Source organism: Trichosurus vulpecula, chromosome 1 (assembly GCF_011100635.1).
Source record: "Trichosurus vulpecula isolate mTriVul1 chromosome 1, mTriVul1.pri, whole genome shotgun sequence".
Taxonomy (NCBI): domain Eukaryota; kingdom Metazoa; phylum Chordata; class Mammalia; order Diprotodontia; family Phalangeridae; genus Trichosurus; species Trichosurus vulpecula.
In genome coordinates this window covers 186,380,387-186,399,889 of record NC_050573.1, presented here as the reverse complement: position 1 = coordinate 186,399,889, position 19,503 = coordinate 186,380,387, and the positions used below count along the sequence as shown (strand labels likewise).

Below are 19,503 nucleotides of genomic sequence, written 5' to 3'. Positions count from 1 at the left end.
GTATCAGACCTTAACTATTATGAGGTGAGAGCACTGTTGAAGTGTAAAATGAATAATTTCAATTATTTTAAATTAAAATTTTCTTGTATAAATACCTATGTAGTCAAGAATAGAAGGAATGCAGAAAATTGGGGAAAAAACTTTCATAGACATCTCAGAAGGTTATTGGGTTGGAATATTGTTATGGTGTAAGAAATGATGAGCTGGCTGATTTAGAAAAACACAGGAAAGACTTAGAGTTAGGAAGGAAGATGCCATCCACTTTCAGAATAACAGATAGGAGGAAATAAGCATAGTACAGTCTTACATATATGTATGTGAGTATGTATGTGTACATGTGTGTTTATAGATATCTGTGTATATATATGTATATGTGTGTGTACATATACATATACACATATATGTATATATACAATCTCCATGCTTAATTGTAAGCATTCTTTAAAAGGCTGGTGGGCACAGCAGAGAGGGAGAAAAATAAAGTAAAAAGTGCACAGCAGAGAACAAAAGAAAATCAACAAGAAAGGCAAAGAAAAGCTGGGCAGCTTTGAAAACAAAATGTAGTATTGTTACATAGGTTTTCTTGAAACGGAAATTTATTGTTTTATATTGAATCCTCTCTTATGGTCTGGAGTGTGCATAGCAATGTTTTTTTTCTTTTCTCATTTCGTGTTTAAGTTTAAAATAAAACTTACCAAAAAAAATGAATACTGCATTTTTTCAAAGGATTTTTCTGCGCCTATGTCAGTGAAGCAGCTGAGAGTTGGAATGGTAGATAGATAGTTAGCCTTGGTGAGTGGAACACCCAAATTCAAATCTCACATGAAATATATAGCCAGTATAAATCCTTAATTTTGCAACGTCCCAGGAGCACTTACCGGTACCAATACTAGATAAAGCACTGGTTAAACGGGGTTAGAAAGACTTCAATTCCAATCTCAACTCAGAGACTGCATGACTGTTTCCTCATCTGTAAAATGGGGAAAATAAGACCTACAATCTCTCAGGGTTGCTGTAAGGCTGAGATAACAACAATAGATAACTTTTATATAGCAGTTATTATCTGCAAAGCACGTTATAATCATCTCATTTTATCCTGGGGACAGTCTTGGGAAGTAGGTGTTATTATTATCTCCATTCTACAGATGAGGAAAACTGAGGCAAAAAGCAGTTAAGTGACTTGCCCAGGGCCACACAGCCCGGTCATATTTGAACTAGGTCTTCATGACGCTAGAACCAGTGCTCTATCTTCTTCATCATCACTTAACTTTGTAAGCCTTAAATGATAATACAAATTATTATTATTTATGATGATCTCACTTGAAGCTCCCTATACCTTTGAAAGCATATGTCCACAAAAAATTTAATCTTTTTTGATTAAATCGACTGCTTTTCTAATGTTGGACTTTCTGCATCCCTTGCATAAACAGCTTGGTCAATTTTAGTACTGGACATATTATTTTCATCTCTTTGCTGGAATTTTATTTGCAATTTTTGCAACCACGTTCATCAGTGATACGAGCTTTCTAATGATCTTCCATTCTTCTAGTGTTCAAGGGCACGGGTGGTGGTTAAGGCCCCAGGACCCCTTTCTGGGATGGTAAGAAGTTAAACCTCTCCAACACGTGTGAACAGCAACATTCCCTTCCCACACACCCCCTTAAACACAAGCACATTTACGGCAAATACAACATTTCTCTTCTGAAGGAAAGAAGGCACATCATCTCCGAGGAAAAAAACGTATTAGGTAGGAAAACAACCGTAGAGAGTCTCGGTTCTGATCCCTCCGCTGCCAGACAAGCTTCAGGGTCCGTGCGTGCTCGCTTCCCCCTTAGCGGGCACAGTCCAACCAGGCTTTTCTGCGGACGCATCCACAGCACGACTTACCAGGGGCAGGATGGCACGAATTCTGCCCAGACGCGCGCACGCGCCGCTGTGGCCTACTCCCCTACCCGCCTTTAAGGCGCGCGCTGCTCGGGTCCACACCCGGGATCTACCAGCCCACCCCACCCCACTCTCCCGCCTGAATCCCGCTAGCCTAGAGCAGCTCCGCGCGCTCCCCGCCTGTGTCAGCTAAGACCAGAGGCCCGCTCCGCCCTCAGCCCCTCCCTGCCCAGACAGCGTAGACCCACCCCTCGCCTTGCCACCTTCCACAGAGGACCGCTGATTGGCTGCCGCATTCCCGCTTGCTTCCCGAACCGCCATTTTGAAAATCTGGTGGCTTCTCGGGAGGGACGCTGTGCAGAAGCGTCACGCGCGAAAAAGGCAAAAAAGGGTCTTCCGCCGTTCCTCCACCCGCCAGCCTCGGGAACCTTCCTCTAGCCTCACGAGCCAGGCGGGCGCCAGGCATCCCCGACCTACGGTGAGGGGGCTGCGCGCGGCGGCGGGAAGGGAGGATTGGACGTCCGAAGGCGGCGCCGTGCCCGGTCGGGAAAGGGGGAGGTGTTGGCGGCCGTTAGGCACTGCGGGACCGAGAGGCGCCGCCATGAAAGTGAAACCACCACTGACGCCGCCGGGCCTGGCGGCCTGCGGAGGCGCCCCCGAGCCGCCAGCCGCACTCTCCTAGGCCCCTCGGCACGGTGGTGGTTGGTGCTGCTGACCGCGGCTCGAGGGCCCGGGCTGCGCTGGGTGCACGGGCCCGGCCCGGCCCAGCCGCCCCCGGCGCCTTCCCCCGCTAGGGGGCGGGCCATCACCTGCGGGTCCCTGATCTCTCCTTTCCCGCCTCTGGTGGGGGGGGACACCAACACTCGGGTGACCGCCCCCCGGGGGGTAGGGGCACCTCCTGGCTCCCTGCGGCCTCTTGCCCCCGCGATCAGATGGGGTGGGGTGGGGTGTTTGGGAAGCCGCGGGGGGCGGGGCAGGATTCCCCGGCCTTGCGGTCTCGCTGAGGGAGGCTTAGGCCCTCGCCCTTGGCAGAAGCAAGAAGCGGATTCCTTGACGATGGCCCGCGGTGTCTTTTCTCTCCCGACCCCCCTCCTCCTCCTCCTCTGCAGGTTGTCAGCATGTCTTCATCCGCTCCGGCCCCAGAGGGGGAGGATCTGTCTTCCCAGGCCGCCCCGAAGAGAGACCCCGAGGTGCCTGACAAGGAGGAGAGCGAAGAGGAAGAGGAGGAGGAGGAGGAAGATGAAGAGGATGAGGAGGAAGAAAAAGGTGGGAGAAGATTTTATTACTACAGGCCAGATTCCTTTAGAAGCCCTGTAGGGCCGTTGTGCCACATAGCCCTTGAGACCATTAAATAACTTGAGGCTTGAATGAGATGTGGAAGTTACTCCCTATTCACTTTAGGCTGCAGTCCAGAATTAGCGGTGTTCAGGCGGCTTCCATCCCTCTTGAATGAATAGAAATGCAGTATGATTTATTTCTGGTAGCAGGTGACTGCCGGCATATTGTAATCTAATTTAATAAAAGAAAACATGCATACAGTTATAGATTACCTTCCCATTTTTGTTTCTCAACTTAGTGTATGTATCCATGGACTTTCTAAAACTTGTTTTAACTTAATAAAAGGAAACATGCATTGAATTATCAATTTCCTTCTTACTTTTGTTTTCTCAACTTAGTGTATGTGTCCATGGACCGCCTAAAACTTGTTTTCATTTAATAAAGGAAACGCATCGAGTTGTTACCAATTTACTTCTCAGTTCTCTTTCTCAACTTAGTGTATGTATCCATGAACTGCCTAAACTTGTTTTAATTTAGCCTGAATTTTTCTCAAGGCTGTTTACCATTTCGGATTTTTGTGGGTGGTTAAAATGAGACATTAGGGTTTTTTAATGGTTAGAATGGAAAGATGCATTCCTCACCCAACTTAGTGAGCAAGAGGCAGCCTGTTTTCCCTAGAAGCTTAGGAAAGGGGAACTGCTTGGGTTTTGGTAGTATTTGGAAAAAAGAATATGTAGGAAAATTCTTAAGTAGTTGTTGCATACGAGATTTCATGCCTGCCGAACTTAAGTAGGAGTCCCTTACCCATTACGAACCATGCTGATGGCAGTTATCTACCGGTTTTTATTCCTCTCAGGTACAAGCTTGAGGCTTTAGGAATTCAAACTTGAATTGGGTGGTATCCTGTATAATTTGAATCATCTTTTCCTGAATGGGTCCTTTCAGAAATTGGTCAATCAATAAACATTTATTGAGTGCCTACTATGTGCCAGGTAATGTGCCAGTGCTTAGGATACAAAGAGGTTAAAAAAAAGTTTCCACCTTAAGGAGATTGCATTCTAATGGGAGGAAGACAAACATACAAACAAATAGATAAAAAGCAAGCTATATACAGGATAAATAGGAAATAATTGACAGAGGAAAAGCACCGGAATTAAGAGGAATCGTAGTTCAGGATCTCTGCCCTATACCTATCCTTAGATCTCTAACTTCAGTCTGTATTTTAGGTTTCTTTGTCACGTTAGTCTACAGGTGAATTGGTTCTTTTAATGGCATATTAAGGTACTATTAGGCATTCAAGGCATCTATTCTTATAAAAGTTATGGATGGCCACATGTCTGGCACAAAGGTTTTAATGATGCCAGATGAGTTAGGGAGCAATTGATTTAAAGTCAGAAGACCTAGTTCAAATCCCAGCTCTGCTGTTTACTTCCTGTGTGACTTTGGCCAAGTCCCCGGGTCTGTTTACCCATATGTGAAACAAGGGACTAGATAACTTCTATCATCTCTTCCACCTTTAAAGCTGGTGAAATCAGAGATGTTCTAGTGTGTAGGACAGTCAGACTTAAAGGTCAGTAGACATTCCTTCCTAGATGGAAGAAGCAGGCTATAGAGTGATGGTAATATAAAACTTTGGGGTACCCTGGACAGTTTGCTTGCAGATTCAATAGACTTATAAAGTGTTCTCCAGTTATTCAGAAGTCCAGACATTCTGAAGAACTTCATCATTGTCATTACTACCATCTTGTTTTACTTAGCATGCACCTGTATTACAATAGGAGCTACGAAGAGTTTTGAGGTTTCCCATACTTTCAGCCACTGAATTTTAAGCCTGAATGTTTAATTACTCTCTCAGGGTGAAATAAGAACCTTTCACATTAGGCAACATTATATCCATCTGAGAGGCCTTGTTGTTTCTTTTCAGATGACTAACAAATAGAAGGCTTTTTGTATTTTCCTAAGTTTCAATCTGTACTGTCTAACTTTTTAATTTTTCTGGAGATTTGAGTGTTCCCAGGTTATGAACATGTTCGTATTTTAAGTATCAGAAACCACTTGAACCTAGTATGGTATAGCCTGACCAAAGCTTTCCTCTCTTGACATGAATAAATATAATACTAGTACTAGAGAAAGACCATTGTAGTATTTTTTGCCCCAAATATGCTTTTTAGGGCAAGGATCTGGCACTTTTTTGGCTTTAAAAAGTTTTATTGAAGTATTTTTACATGACCAACATTTCCAGGTTACCTTCAAGGCACAAGAGGTCTCTTGTAACAAAGTAAAGTAAAACAGTTACACAAAACTGAAAACAATACTGTGGCACTTTTTTTTTAATGGTAATTTCTCTGGGCCTCAGAAGTCTGGAGGCCATATAAAAGTAAAAAAGAAACTTAATTTGTTTTGGTGGATTTGAGAGAAAGGCATTGAAACAAATGTCTGACAAAAGAACAATAGAGTAAACATTACATGCTTAAAAATATATAATAATATTATTTATATCGTTTCTAGTGTCTGCCAGGCATGTGCTAAGTGCTTTATGCATATTACACTGCATGATCCTTGCAAATAATCCTACCTGAGAGATTGGGTGCTATTATTATTCATTATCCCCATTTTTCATTTGAGGAAACTGAGGCAATCATGTTAAGACATTTGCCCAAGCTCATATAACTGGGTATCTCAGATTGGATTGAACTGGAGTCCTGACCATAAGCCCAAGGCTTTATCCATAGTGCCACAACTGCCTCTATTTATTTCAGTTCCATATGTAGCCAGTTAAAAGAAAAAGGCAAAGAAGGGAGAGAGAGAGAGAGTACAAAGTAAAAGGTGATTGAAGTTGTACGTTTTTTTTTTAGAGCTGAAAAGAATCAACTAGTCTAATTCATGTTATTAAACAGATAAGTAAACTGAAAGCTAGACAGGTTAAATGAATTCAAGGTTACACAGGTAGTAGACATTGTTTTTTGACTCCAAATCTAGTGCTCTTTTAACAACACCATGTTGTTTATCAGTCTAGGCTGTGGGTGTTATAATAAAACCTGTTTTTGAGCTCTGAGGGAATTCATATCCTTTTGCTATATCCAACTGCAACTGCAAAAGGCAATCCCTCAGAACAGAGGTAGAAGAAGGATTTCATTCAGCCCATGCTTGTCACTATCAGAAGTTGAGGTGAAGTCATTAAAAGCTGTCGGGATCCTATTCAACTATAACACCTATTCACTTGAGTGGTTTCTTGCTGTTGTAACTTTTGCTATCAAACTAGATTCAACAGTGGTTAGTCACCCATAGATAGTAGATGGAAGGCAAGTGATGATGTACTACCTCCAGTGCACTGGGCAGTGTCCACTTCCTTAAGTTTAACTCTATTAACACTATTCGTTTTCAGTTTTGGCTGATTATTGCTGTTCAAGCTCTTAATTACTATGCTTCTTATGCTTAATTCTTTGGGGTTTTATATAAATAGGACACCCATAGCAGATGCCCAGAATTGATATTCTGGGTTATGTTTGCACTGACCTGCAATCTTATCCAGAGGCCAAATGAATTCAAGCTAAGGCCTGAAGCCATTCTCCTGCTTAGAAATTTTCTTTCCTACTTTTAGAGTAATCAAGGGTATTGGGTTTGAAGACAATAATACTGAAAGTGTGGGACTTTTAAATTTTATTACTCTTACACAAGTGATACAAAGTAACCTAATCAAGTGCTAAGGTTCAAGGATCTCAGCAATAAGAAATCTTTGATCTAGCTAAATATAAATTACTGGTTGGTGGCAGGCTTGTGGTGTTGGGTCAGGGTGTTTACAATTAATTTTATAAACATGACTATACCTGGTATTCCTAACCCTAGAGGTCCAAGACCTTGTGAATATTCTGGTAATTTTCGATGTTATTGATTTCTTTTGTTATCCTTTGTATTTAATTCTGTGTATTTAAATTAATCATGATTCTGAGAAGGGGTCCTTAGGTTCACTAGACTGACAGAGGTCCATGAGATTTAAGAACCCCTACTTTACATACTGTCTAGCTAAAATTAATCAAAAATCTATTCTTAAGCTCTTGCTATATGCTAGGTACCCTAAGTTGTTTCATACTTTTAGAATATAGTCTTATAATGCCTTTCAGTAGGCAATCCCGTATTTATTAACATGCACTCAGAATATTTCTGGTCTATCTCAGTAGTTCTCAAAGACTCGTTGACTACTTTTGCAAAGCAGAATACTGTTCAAACCCTTTTTAGTGTTGAATGATTAACACAGCTGTTAGCTGTTTACATAGTAGGTTCTCAATATTGGTGGATTAAGACACCAATGAGATACTATGTAGACAAAATTGTATTGCAAATAATACTACAAGAGACCAAAACAGTGCTATTTCAGGCTTTATGTTGATGGAAAGAACTATTCATTTTTGTTATTTATTTCTTTAGATCAGAAGATTTTAGAACCTGGGAACGATGTTATAGTTAAAATCTTCTATTTTTAGAGGTTAAAATTTGTTGAGTAGTTAATTATAGTTGGCTGTAAAAATAAGCATATGCTACCAAAGACTTAAGAAATGAGGCAGTGAATCTAATGAAATCAAATACCCTAAAAAAGAGACACATTCTGAAACGCTTCTGTTTTGTTTTCATAGGATTCTGTTTACTAGAGACAGTTGGGTGTATTCTCACATTAGTCATAGGGTGTCAGGTCATGAAGAGTTGGACATGACTGAAAAAGAAAGCACTAGGAAATAGGGGATGGCTAATAGTGGGATGGAATAACATGAGCTAATCCATATTAGTATAGTGGAATATTTTTGGGTCTTTTTTTTCACCATAGATGTTTACCTGATGTTTTCATAAGGCTTTATATAGGAGCCTAGGTTTGAGCCCAGGTGAGCAGGAAATAAGCAGCATATACAACCACTTTAGGGCCATTATGTTAGAAGTGATTGAGGAGTTCAGCTTTGATCCTCTGTAGTTACCAGGAAGAAAGCCTGGTGAGGATCATTCCTAAAGCTTTTTGCTATTTAAGAAATTAAATTGTTTATCTTTCAGAAAAGAGTCTCATCGTGGAAGGCAAGAGGGAGAAGAAGAAAGTAGAGAGGTTGACAATGCAAGTATCTTCCTTACAAAGGGAACCATTTACAATTGCCCAAGGCAAGTATGTATTTCTTTTTCCAGTCTGGAGTAGTGATTTCATCTACGGGCTTGCATGCTATGGAAACTTCAAATGATAAGATTAGCAACAAGAGTTGCTTGGGTCTTTAACTATAATTTGCCCCTAGCCCATATTTGTAGTGTTATATTTTGGACTTAAACCAAGTCTTCCTGACTCAAAGGCCAATCCTAAATGATATCACACTGCCTCTTTTCCTACTTTCATATGTAGTAAAGTACTCTTGCCCAAGTGGCAGCCAAATAGTGTTTATTTTTAGAGAATATAATTTTGCTTTTAATACCATAGATAGCAGGATTATTTGAAAACTACATACTTAAACCTAACTGAAAAGTCCAAGTGATTTAACAAAATCAGCCTTGTAATCCAACAGTGAAGGAAAACTCCTTCCCTAGGATATATCAAGAAGGTGATATACCCCACCATCAGCACCCAAAGCTGATATTCTCATTAAACCACTTCCTGAAAAATAATATGTACATGAACAAACATCTTTAAATAATGTCTTTGCATAGTTCATATACTTAATGCAATTTATATGCTATGTCACTATTAAGTTACTTTTTTTGATTTTTTTGCACAATTGCATACATATAATTTATATTTAATATAATTTCTGAAATTAGTCTCCTCGTTCCTTCTTACAAATTAGATGAAGATGGAAACTATTTAATTGTCTATGTGAACTTAATAATTTATTAAAAATTTTGTTTGAAGTTTGTATAACGTACTATATCATTTTTCAGCTAAATTTTTAATGGAAGTGAGACTTCTTTAAACCATTTAACTCTATTCTTTTTACAGGAAAGGGACAGAAACTTTGTGAAATTGAAAGAATTACACTTCTTTCTAAGTAAGAAGAAAACTGATGAACTTAGAATCTTCATAAACTACTTTACAACAGGCCAGGCACAGTAAGGATTATTTTAGACTTCTGATATCTAGCATGTTTATTGAAGTATTTCAGAGATAAGTATAGGTAGCTGGTGCTTATCTCAGTGCTTTGTATTGGTAGGGAACATCACAGAATCTTCACTTTGGAAAGGACCTCAGAGATTATCTAATCCAATTATAATCCCCGCTACAGCATCCTAATCCTCTCCTAAAGACCTTCATTAGGGCATAACCATAAGGCAGTTCATTTTCCTTTGGGTTCTCTAATGTTAAGTCTTCCATCATATCAGTCCTAAGTCCTATCATTTTCCAACTTCCACCACTGCTCCTACTTCAGCCCTCTGGAATTAGGCTAAATTAGGCTAATTCTTCCATGCCAGCTCCTTAAATATTTGAATATAGCTATCATGTGCCCCTGAATATCCTCTGGTTTGGGCCAACATTTTCAGTCCCTTTACCCAGTCCATGCTGTTCTTTAGTCTTCTTACTGTTTTGTCCCCAGGATGGCTCCAGTTTGTTAATGTCCTTCCTAAAACTTACACCCTGAAAACTGAACACAGTACTGTAGATGTTAATGTTCAAAAAATATTTGCTGATTTAGATTACCAATTTTCAGACTGGAAGAGACCTTTGATATAATCTAGTCTTATCCCCTCATTTTACGTATGATAGGCCCATTGAGATTCATTGACTTTTATCTGGTTAACACGTCTAATAGAAAAGCAAACATCCGTCTCTTTTGACTTCTGGTCCACTATTATTTCTTTTGCACCATTCTGCCTCTGTTCAGACATAAAATTACAGCTTGACTTTTTGTGGGCATTGGCCAATAATAAGCCAAAGCTAACTGTATTTCTGTAGTTTCTTGTAGCTCAAGGCAAGATTCAGGGTTTATTTGATATTGTTAAATTTGTTAGGCCTTTTGGCAAGTCATGGTAGTTTTTTTGTATCAGTACTGTATATTTGCATGAGATTTTATTTTTTTAAAAGTAAATTGAATTATGATTGTTAGCTTTACAAAAGAATTCTCTCTGGGATTCTTTTAATAAACTACATGCAGTTTAAAATATTTGTTTTGTCCACAACTTCAGAACTCTTATCCATTTTGTAAAATGGGTTACATCTTGAGTTGAATGGTCCTTAACCCCCCCCCTCCCCATTAATCCTCAGGTGATGCCTTGTTCTGAGTTACATGTTATATTGTACTCATGAGGGAGAAGGATTTTGTAATGTTATAATTGGTTGAAATGTGCTTGAGAACGTTTGATTTGGGGGGAAAGGGGGAGGGTGAGTAAATAAAAGTTTGATTTTTCCAAAGACTTGGGCAACAACTTGACATGTATAGCTTTTCATTCAAAATGAAGAGTCATTTGCAGTGTTTCACATATTAGTAGCAAATAAAGTCTGAGTGAACACCTGAAGGCATATGTAAATAAAAGGTGTTTTCAAGTATTAATAATTTCTCTCCCCTACTTATAAAAAGTCTACTTGGGAAGTTCAGTATTAATGAGAGAAACATTTTTAGGTAGCTCTCTGAAGAAGAATGTGGGTCAGTTCAGTGGCTTTCCCTTCGAAAAAGGAAGTGACCAGTATAAAAAAAAAGGAAGAAATGTTGAAAAAGTAAGTGATATTTATAAATATACAGTCTTGGTAAATGCATAATATGTCTTGATCAGTGTGCCTTTAGCTTCAAAATATTTGTGCTTATACCTAAAAGGTAATTTTTTTCCATAAATGCAAAGATATGGCTTGACTTCACAATTGTTAGTTTACCGTGTCATCTATAATAGCAATTTCAACAAGCCGAAGTAGAAAAGAGTTGTAAAACCATTTCTAAGTGAAGTAACCTTCCTAATTGTTAATAGCTCACATATTATATACCACTCCAGGGTTCAAAGTACTTTCCTCAGGACAACTTTTGAGAGAGGTAGTTCATCTTATTGCCACCTATTTATAAAGTTGTGATGACTTACCTATGGTCACATAGTTAATAAGTATTAGGTATGAAACAGGGTCTCTTCTAACTCCCAAATTCAGTGCTCTTAATACTGAACTTTTGCCTCCCTATATATTTTAGTTTTTGTCTTTCTTGGCAATGTTAATAATATTAAATTTATCTTGGCATACTTCGTAGGAAACAAACAAGACAATATTAGTATATGCCTGAGCCAGAACCTTTGTAGCTTAACAGTACTTGCCAGGACATGTACACCCTCCTCAAGCAGTAAGGGCCATCACACCATTTATGAGACATTGAAGTCAAACTTCATGGGATACACAACACACACACACACACACCACAACACACACAACAACACTTGGAGAAAATCAACCTATCTTTAAATTCTAATCAAGTTTGTTTTAAAATAGCATAGCTAATATTGACTCTGACTTCTAGTTAATCTTTACTTTTTATTTTAATGACTTTCATAAAGTCTCTGGCTATAGGAGTTTTGCATACCTATAAGTATGCACAGTTTTTTCCCTTGCCTCAGCTCATCTATTTGGATCTTGACTTTAAATACCTCCTCCTCCCTGAAAAAAAAAATCGTAGGAACCTTCTATTTTGTTAATATGTCTTTGGTAGGAACATTTTAATGTACTCAATTGTTATGGTTTTTTTAAATATATTCACAGTCTGTTACATCTTTTTCCTTTAAGATTTAGGAATGCTATGTTAAGAGCATCTGTGAAGTTTCTGATTGGAGAGATCAGGCATAATAGTGAGTTGGTAACCAGAATCTTGAATTTCTTAAGGCATCCAAAGCCTTCTGGCAAGGTGAGAATTTTTGCTTTCTCAATTTTTCAAAACTTTTCAGTAGTAAAAATATTCTTTTTAGTAGATTGCTTTTCCATAATCGTTATATAAAGCAACATTGGCACCAGTAGAGTAATATCTCTTATGAAGAGCTTGTGTTCACCTAAACACAGAAGGTGAGGGTGATTAAAATTTTTTAAATGTTAACTAAAATAATGTCATGTGCTAGAAAATATAGAATGATTATTTATATATCTATATATATATGTATATAAATTTAGTGGTAGAATGAGGAAGGATTTGGGCTGGGTTCAGGGAAGTAACCTGATGTGTGCCATTGGACAGAGTTTTAGTCACAGGTCTATACTGAGAGGATGGGCTTTGAGTTCTCAAAGGAGTCAGTGAAGAAGGTCCCACACAGATTACTTCCTGGCAAGCCACAAAGACTTAGCCTTGTGTCTTTTTCTACCTGCTTCCTCAGGAGAACAGGGACCCCTTTGTAGAGGAAAGATCATGGATCATTTCTTTTACTTCCTATTCTTATCACCTAAAAAAAAGTACAACTAAAAAACTAAAATAAGTTTGCCCTTAATACAAGATAAATAAGCATTATATAATTTCAGAGTTAGCTTTACCCCTCACCCCACACAGAAAGAGGGCCTATATACTTACTAAAGCCTGTAAATTCTTTTAAGAAAGAAAAAGCCTTTTGCTTCTTAATAGGGACAAAGGAGAATCCAAAATAGCATTGCCTGATTTAAGTTTTAGCGTACTTTAGTAGGGGTTGAATATGGAGAGAGCTGTGGGTTAAAAACAAACTAAGAACTTCCTAACTTTGTCCAGGCTTGGCCCTCAGCTAAGCAGAAGTTCAGAGCAAATAGAAATGATTTCCTTCTCCAGAGAGGTATTTTTGTTGCACAGCTGTTTAAGAGAATGATGTGTGGCAATTTTATTAAACATGACTCTCCATCATAGAAGGGAGCTAGTAATACTTTATGTAGTCCATAGGTCAACTGTTATTGTGCCATTCCAACCTTTTGATATGTCTGTACCTGTATTTGTTCTGGATTTCATGTACTAAAGTTGTCACTAATCTACCTGAAACATTTTGAAATTCGTCTTGTAAGAGATTTATGTTTATAGTCATTTCTCATCTAATTGTATTACCATTAGCATTCTTTTTGTTTTCTTTTCCAATGTATGCTGAGGACCTCCAACAGTTATTTCCTCATCTTCATATCAGGCAAAATACTGTGCTATCATGAACTAATGTTTAAGAAAATGTATAGACCTGGATTTTGCACTATGGTCTTCATCTCATTTTTTTAAATCACCTGAAACTTGCACAGTTAGTCCATGAATTTTTCTTCCTCCCTATAATCTGCATATTTTGCTTGCCTCTCAGATTCTACTTTCTTCCTGTGTAATTTGCAAAGTCCTTTCATCTCCTTAAACTGTTGAGGAATATTGTACAAGGAAGTCTTTAGGGAAGTTCCTTTGATTGGGCTCATTAGCCGGTAAAGTTTGATAATTTCAAAATGTGGCAGAAATGGGGTAGTCGGCACCCTAACCTGTCTCAAGGAGGTATGATTGGGTAGTGACTGTACTGTGGTTGGGTCAGATTTAGAAAATAATATTTATGCAAATAACTGCTAAAATGACAGAGGATCCCAGCAAGGATTGGGGGAGAGGGAAGGTGGAGGTAGCATTTCTAAGTTGACAAACTAAGGAATCATAGAACCTATGATGGCTCCGAATCCAACAAAGCATGATTTTATCAGGAGAGGAAATAAGATAGAAACAAATAGAAGGCTGACCTTGAAGTAAGGAAAATCCAGTTCATGTACTAGTTGTGTAATCATGTACTAGTCCCTTAATCTCTCAAGACTAATTTACAAATGAATTGATAATCCATAGCATTGGTGGGAATTTCTGCTCTGGAACTTCCATATTGATGAAATCACGGGTCTGGTCCAAGGGAAGGATTGAAGAAAATTGTCACAGAACTTGATCCTAAAAATTAGCATATTCTAGTTTTAAAATTCAAAATGAGAAAAGCACTACTAAAATAGAATTTAACATGAATCAGCTGGGTAAAGTAATGAAATCATGATTTTTTTCAACAATTCTGATGATTGGAATCTTTAGCATTTTCTAAATTAAACATGTCTTAAAATAGTTATTGAATTGACATAGCAAAGCAGCTATATTTGTGATCTTTGATCACTTATAACATTCTCAGAACTTTGTGGAGTTTAGAAACATTGACCACAATTCCTGCATTTATTAAATGGCATACATTTTATACAAATATAACCCACATCCAGAGTGCAAAATGGAGGTGAATAAGTGTTAGATGAATTTCTGTTGAGTTGTCAGTCATGTCTGACTCTCATGACTCCATTTGGGGTTTTCTTGGCAAAGATACTGGAGTGATTTACCATTTCCTTCTCCACCTTGTTTTACAAATGAGGAAATTGAGGCCAATAAGGTTAAGTGACTTGTCCAGAGTCACACAGCTAGTAAGTGTCTGAGAGGGATTTTTAGAGTCCCTAAAATCAGAATTGGTGCTTCTCAAACAAATCTTCGTTTCTGTGGCTATCTGAAAATCATATCTTTAGAGCTGGAAAGGAAAATGGAGTTCATCTAGCCACATTTGCTTTTGGTCTTGATGAGTGAGGAAAGATTTAGTTGTCAATTAACTCTAATCTGTTTTTGGTTGTGATGACCAGGCTGCTTAAGTTTAATCACAATGACAATCTAGCATTCAGTTTTATGACAAGGTCAGATGGCAGGGTGGTGAATGTGGTGTCTGAGCTAACATTACTTTTTAGGATAGTTATTTGGAGCACTAATGTGAAGGGTTGATGTTAGTCGAGATAAGTAAGATTTTTCAGGTGTCCTAGAATGGAATAAATTAAGAGTAAAGTTGCATTGCTTTCTGATTTTGAGAGAAGTGTAATTTAAACTCAGAACTTTATCTGTGCAAATTGCTGCACAGAGATATATTTTGTGTTCAAAGCAAGCAAAAGATTTTCCAGAGAGATCACATTTTTCCTTCCACCCACTTTTTGAATTTTATAATGATAGTAAAATTGAGAGACAGTGGCATAGTGGATAGAGAACTAGCCTTGGAGCCAAATTCATGTCCTGTCACTGACATATACTAGCTGTGGGACCCTGGGCAAGTAATCTCTCAGTTCTGTAAGCAATTCTAAGACTATAAGTTTGCAGGGAAGGTGCCAACCTGCATTGGATAGAGGACCCTAGCGAATTACCTGTATCCGGTGAAATCACAGGTCCAGTGCTAGTAATATCAGTAAAGTTGAATTTTATCGAATACAGCATTTAATACTTTGGAATTGAGGTATTTGTTGTATTTTTTTTTTATCATGACACATCTCATTTTATACAGCCATTGCCAAAATCAAAAAAAACACCAAGCAAAGGCAGTAAAAAGGAACGGAGCAGCTCTGGAATGTCAAGGAAGGCTAACGTACTAAATGCCCTGAAATTTTATCAGATGAATCTAGTAGTGAAGAGGAGAAAAAGGAAAAAGACTCTTCAGAGGAAGAAGATAAAGAAAGTGAAGAAGAGGTAAAATGCATTTTTATGGTATTTAATTCCTCACTTTGTTCTCTGGAATCAGTTAAATGCTCTGTTTAAATTGTTCTATGGAATCACTTCTATGCATATGTACGTATATATATATATACACACACACACACACACACATACATACATACATACATACATACACACATACATACATACATCACCACAGATAGATGGATGTATATCAGAAAACAAGATTATGTTACCAGTTAGCAAAAGCATCTTAACTGTCATGGAACTTTGTGGAGGAGATATATTCTCAGGTCACAGGGCACACCATATACTTCTTTATGGATTAAAACATAACATTTAAATTTTTTGAAAGAGACTTAAGAGGTCATGGGAACTTGTGGAAAAAAGTATTGTTTGGTTTCCATGAAACTCTTCTGAAATCTGTCAGGTTACCATATAACCAACTAAGGAGGACCTACCGCCATTAGATTTCATATACCACCATAATTGAATTGATCTGTAACCATTAAGAATTGGAATCTGTCTCAGATTTTCTAATACCAGTGGATCACCATCTCTTTAGCTTTCATTGCCACCATGAGGATAAGCAGTACCCATTAGTAAGCCTAAAAAGCGATGGGGGGATGGGGAGAGGACATACTTGGTGGGAAAGAGTAATATTACTAGATATTGCCACAGGTTGTTTGCCCCTGTAATAGATAATAAATCTGTGGATAAGGAGTCCTAGGAGGCTTGTAAGTGGTTTATGCTACTCATGTCAAACTTTGGAGAGCCTGAATCAGTCCCCTAAGATAATATTATACAATAGTTACAATATTATACAATTAGAATGTTATAATGCAAATAATTATACAGTAGTAAGCGCCTCTTTTGTACAGGGCACTGCCATAGCCTGGATAACTTACAGTGTAGTAGAGGACTAAGACATCAACACAGATAACTGTATTATGCAATAGAACATCATAGTGCAGTATTACAAAAAATACATAGTGCTGTGTGATGTCTGAGAGGGGGAGTCTTTACAACCAGGAGGATCAGGAAAAGCTTTATAGAAGAAGTGACATTTGAGCAAATTTTTAATGGATGGGAAGGAATTTTACAGTAAAAGATGGAAGGAAAGGCATTTCAGTCTCAGGGCACCTGAATGAAAGAATAGAGATAATGAGAGAGAAACTGTTTGGCTGGAGTGCATGGAGGGAAAGACATGAGTTAAGATCAGGAAGAAAGATGGAGACAATTTAAAGAAAGCCTGGAACAATCTATTTACTGGAATCTAAATTGGACTCTTGGGAACTTTTGAGTAAAGGAAGAGTATGTTCTGTTCATAAGAAAGTTTATTGTGGCAGTGATAGAATGAGTGACCTGGAGGAAGGGAAAATGGGGAAAGATAGGAAGACATGTTTAAGAAGCTATAATAATCCAAATGGTAATGAGGGACCTATATTAGAATGGTGACACTGAGAATAGAGAAGAGAGGACAGATGCTAGAAATTGTGGAATTAAGAGTTGATGAGACTTTAATATTGAATGTGAGAAGAGAGGGGAAATAAAAGAATTGAAGAGAAGCATCATGAGGTTCAGATTCTGTCTTCCACACTTAATAGCCTGTGTGACCATGGGCAAGTCACTGTCTGAGCCTCAGTTTCCTTTTCTATAAAATGGGAATATTAATATCTGGAGTGTCTGTTTCATAAGATTGTAATTAGGCTTAAATTAAATGCTTGTAAAGTAAGCTTTGCAAACCTTATAGCACTCTATAAATGTAAGCTATTTTAATACAATTTATACTAGTAGTAGAGAAAATCTCAGTGTTATAACTCTGAGAAACCAAGTAGTAGCAGAGATAGAAGTAATGAAGTCAGAGGGAAGAGCTGTTTTTGGGGGGGCAGGGGGAGAATTGGGTGTACTTGGATGTGTTGAGTTTGAGGTACTGCATCCAGATGAAGATGTCCTGAAATTTTTTGTAAATTGAAGTAAACACTGTCCCCCACCCCAGGGGTTCTCCCTCACACCCTTTCTACCTTTTTGAAACGGATTGGAGCATTTCTCATTTTATAGGCCATTAGAGTTGCTACCAAATGACTGTTGTTTCTGGCTTCTAAAGCCCATGACTTCCATATTTATGAATCATGCAACAGTTCTGGCCATTAAAACTTTGTTGGAAGGCAAAATTGGAAAGTCACTGTTATATCTACTTAGATAATTCAACCTGCCTGCTTAAGGTCTTTTTTTTTTTAAACGAATTTCTCTTAATTTTTGAACAAGGAATTGTTCTTACTATTTTCTTTAAGCTAAACAGGTCTTTAATAGATTTTCACTTAATGTAATTTCAGACACCCACTCTGGGTTTCTAAGACAAAATATTTTAAAAAGTAGTCTGTTGGAAAGCTAATTTATATTTATTCATCTATTCAACCCAGTACAACCTTTCTGCGGTTGAGGACAGGAATCTGGCTCTGTGACAGGCGTCTTTTTGGAGGACCCTCCTTCAGAGCCCTGCTGCCTATAAAAGATAGGTAAGCTCCCCCAAATTTTTTTGGCCTTCCTCAGAAAGTAATAGTTTGTTCCTCTGTTTCTGTTCCTTCAAGGTATCAGACAGATGGAATATATATACACACAACATATATATATGTATTTTTCCTAGTAATTTGGTGGCTGGTCTTGAATGTTGGACTGTCTGGAATTTTAGTGCCTGTGCAGTCTAATCTGTTCACCTGTGGCACACCAAAAAATATTTCTAATTTTTGAGAGAAGCTAGTTGAAGCTACTGGCAGCATTTTTGTTTTTAAGAAGAAGCCAACATACAAGTTTTTCCTGACATTTTTCTTTGGGTTATTAGAGCCAATTTAGCTTAAGAAGACATCCATCTAGAATAAGCAGCCAGTTTTTTCGTTTTTAATTTAGTATTCCAGCCTCATTCAACGAATATATTATTTAATGATTGTGTGGACAACTTGTGAGGATCACAAGCAATTAAATGTAAGAGACGGTATGTGCTATATGTGTGGTACGAGGAAAGTTCTGTTTGGAGGGAGAGAACACTTCTCTGGGATGATCAAGAAAGCTTTGTGGAAGAGGTAGTCTTAAAAGATGAGCCTTGATTTCATATGGAAGAGGACTACCAGTAAAGGAAAAGCATTAAGCAAAGGCACCAACAGAAAAGTACAAGATATATTTTGGGAATGATCCAGTTTTACTTGTCTAGAATTTAGGTATGAGAATAATGAGAAAAAGTTCTGGAAAGGCACATTCAGGCCAAAGGCCTCGCATGCCAAGGAAGTTGGACTTTATTTGGGAGCCTAGAGAAGCAAATTACTTAAAGTACTTGAATTAGAAGTCAAAAGACATTACATCTATTTTTGAGTCCAGATTACTTTAGTATCTTATATAAATTGTGTATCAGTCTTTCTTTGATAAAAGCTCTATAAGTTATTAAAACTAAATAAATGTTTCTAAGAAAAGATAATTTTGTCAACATTACTATAAATCCCAATTACTTTCAAATGGACATCGTAAATTCCAATTGTAGATTAAAGGCTTAAACTTGTTTATTCATTGCATGAATGAGCACTAGATCTTTGAAAACTTAATTTGAAAATTTGAAAAACTTTGAAAACACATTGCTTGATACTTGCATAGCTAAATATTCCTAAGTTTTTAAGGCACTTTCAGAATACAGGGAAACTAGTCTTATTTCTGATTTTCTGTCCTGTCTGCTCATCTGGGAACAAAATTTGAGTTTTTTAAATATTTTATATCTCAGAGCAAATAATGCAAATAATCATTTGGGTTTTTAAAAAACTGGTAAGTGTTGGCCATTGGTATTAAAATTTGCTGTTTTAAATTCACCTCCAGTACCTGTTGAAGCATAACTTACCTCTCAACTTCCTATCTTTACCTTCCCAATATCCTCCCTACCCTCTAAAAAAAGGAGAAAAAGCTG

General features: G+C 37.9%; 1 protein-coding gene across 1 annotated transcript in view; it reads left to right on the top strand.

Moving 5' to 3' along the window:
- Positions 1–2,998: 2,998 nt before the first annotated feature.
- The window catches only part of DEK (DEK proto-oncogene), a 29,811-nt gene continuing 13,306 nt past the window's right edge, over positions 2,999–19,503 (top strand). Inside the window, 10 exon segments of the mRNA XM_036741450.1 lie at positions 2,999–3,150; positions 8,200–8,301; positions 9,125–9,159; positions 9,161–9,194; positions 9,197–9,236; positions 10,741–10,807; positions 10,809–10,834; positions 11,876–11,993; positions 15,388–15,463; positions 15,466–15,569. Of these exon segments, the coding sequence (XP_036597345.1) occupies positions 3,003–3,150; positions 8,200–8,301; positions 9,125–9,159; positions 9,161–9,194; positions 9,197–9,236; positions 10,741–10,807; positions 10,809–10,834; positions 11,876–11,993; positions 15,388–15,463; positions 15,466–15,569 (750 nt within the window). The 5' untranslated portion in view covers positions 2,999–3,002.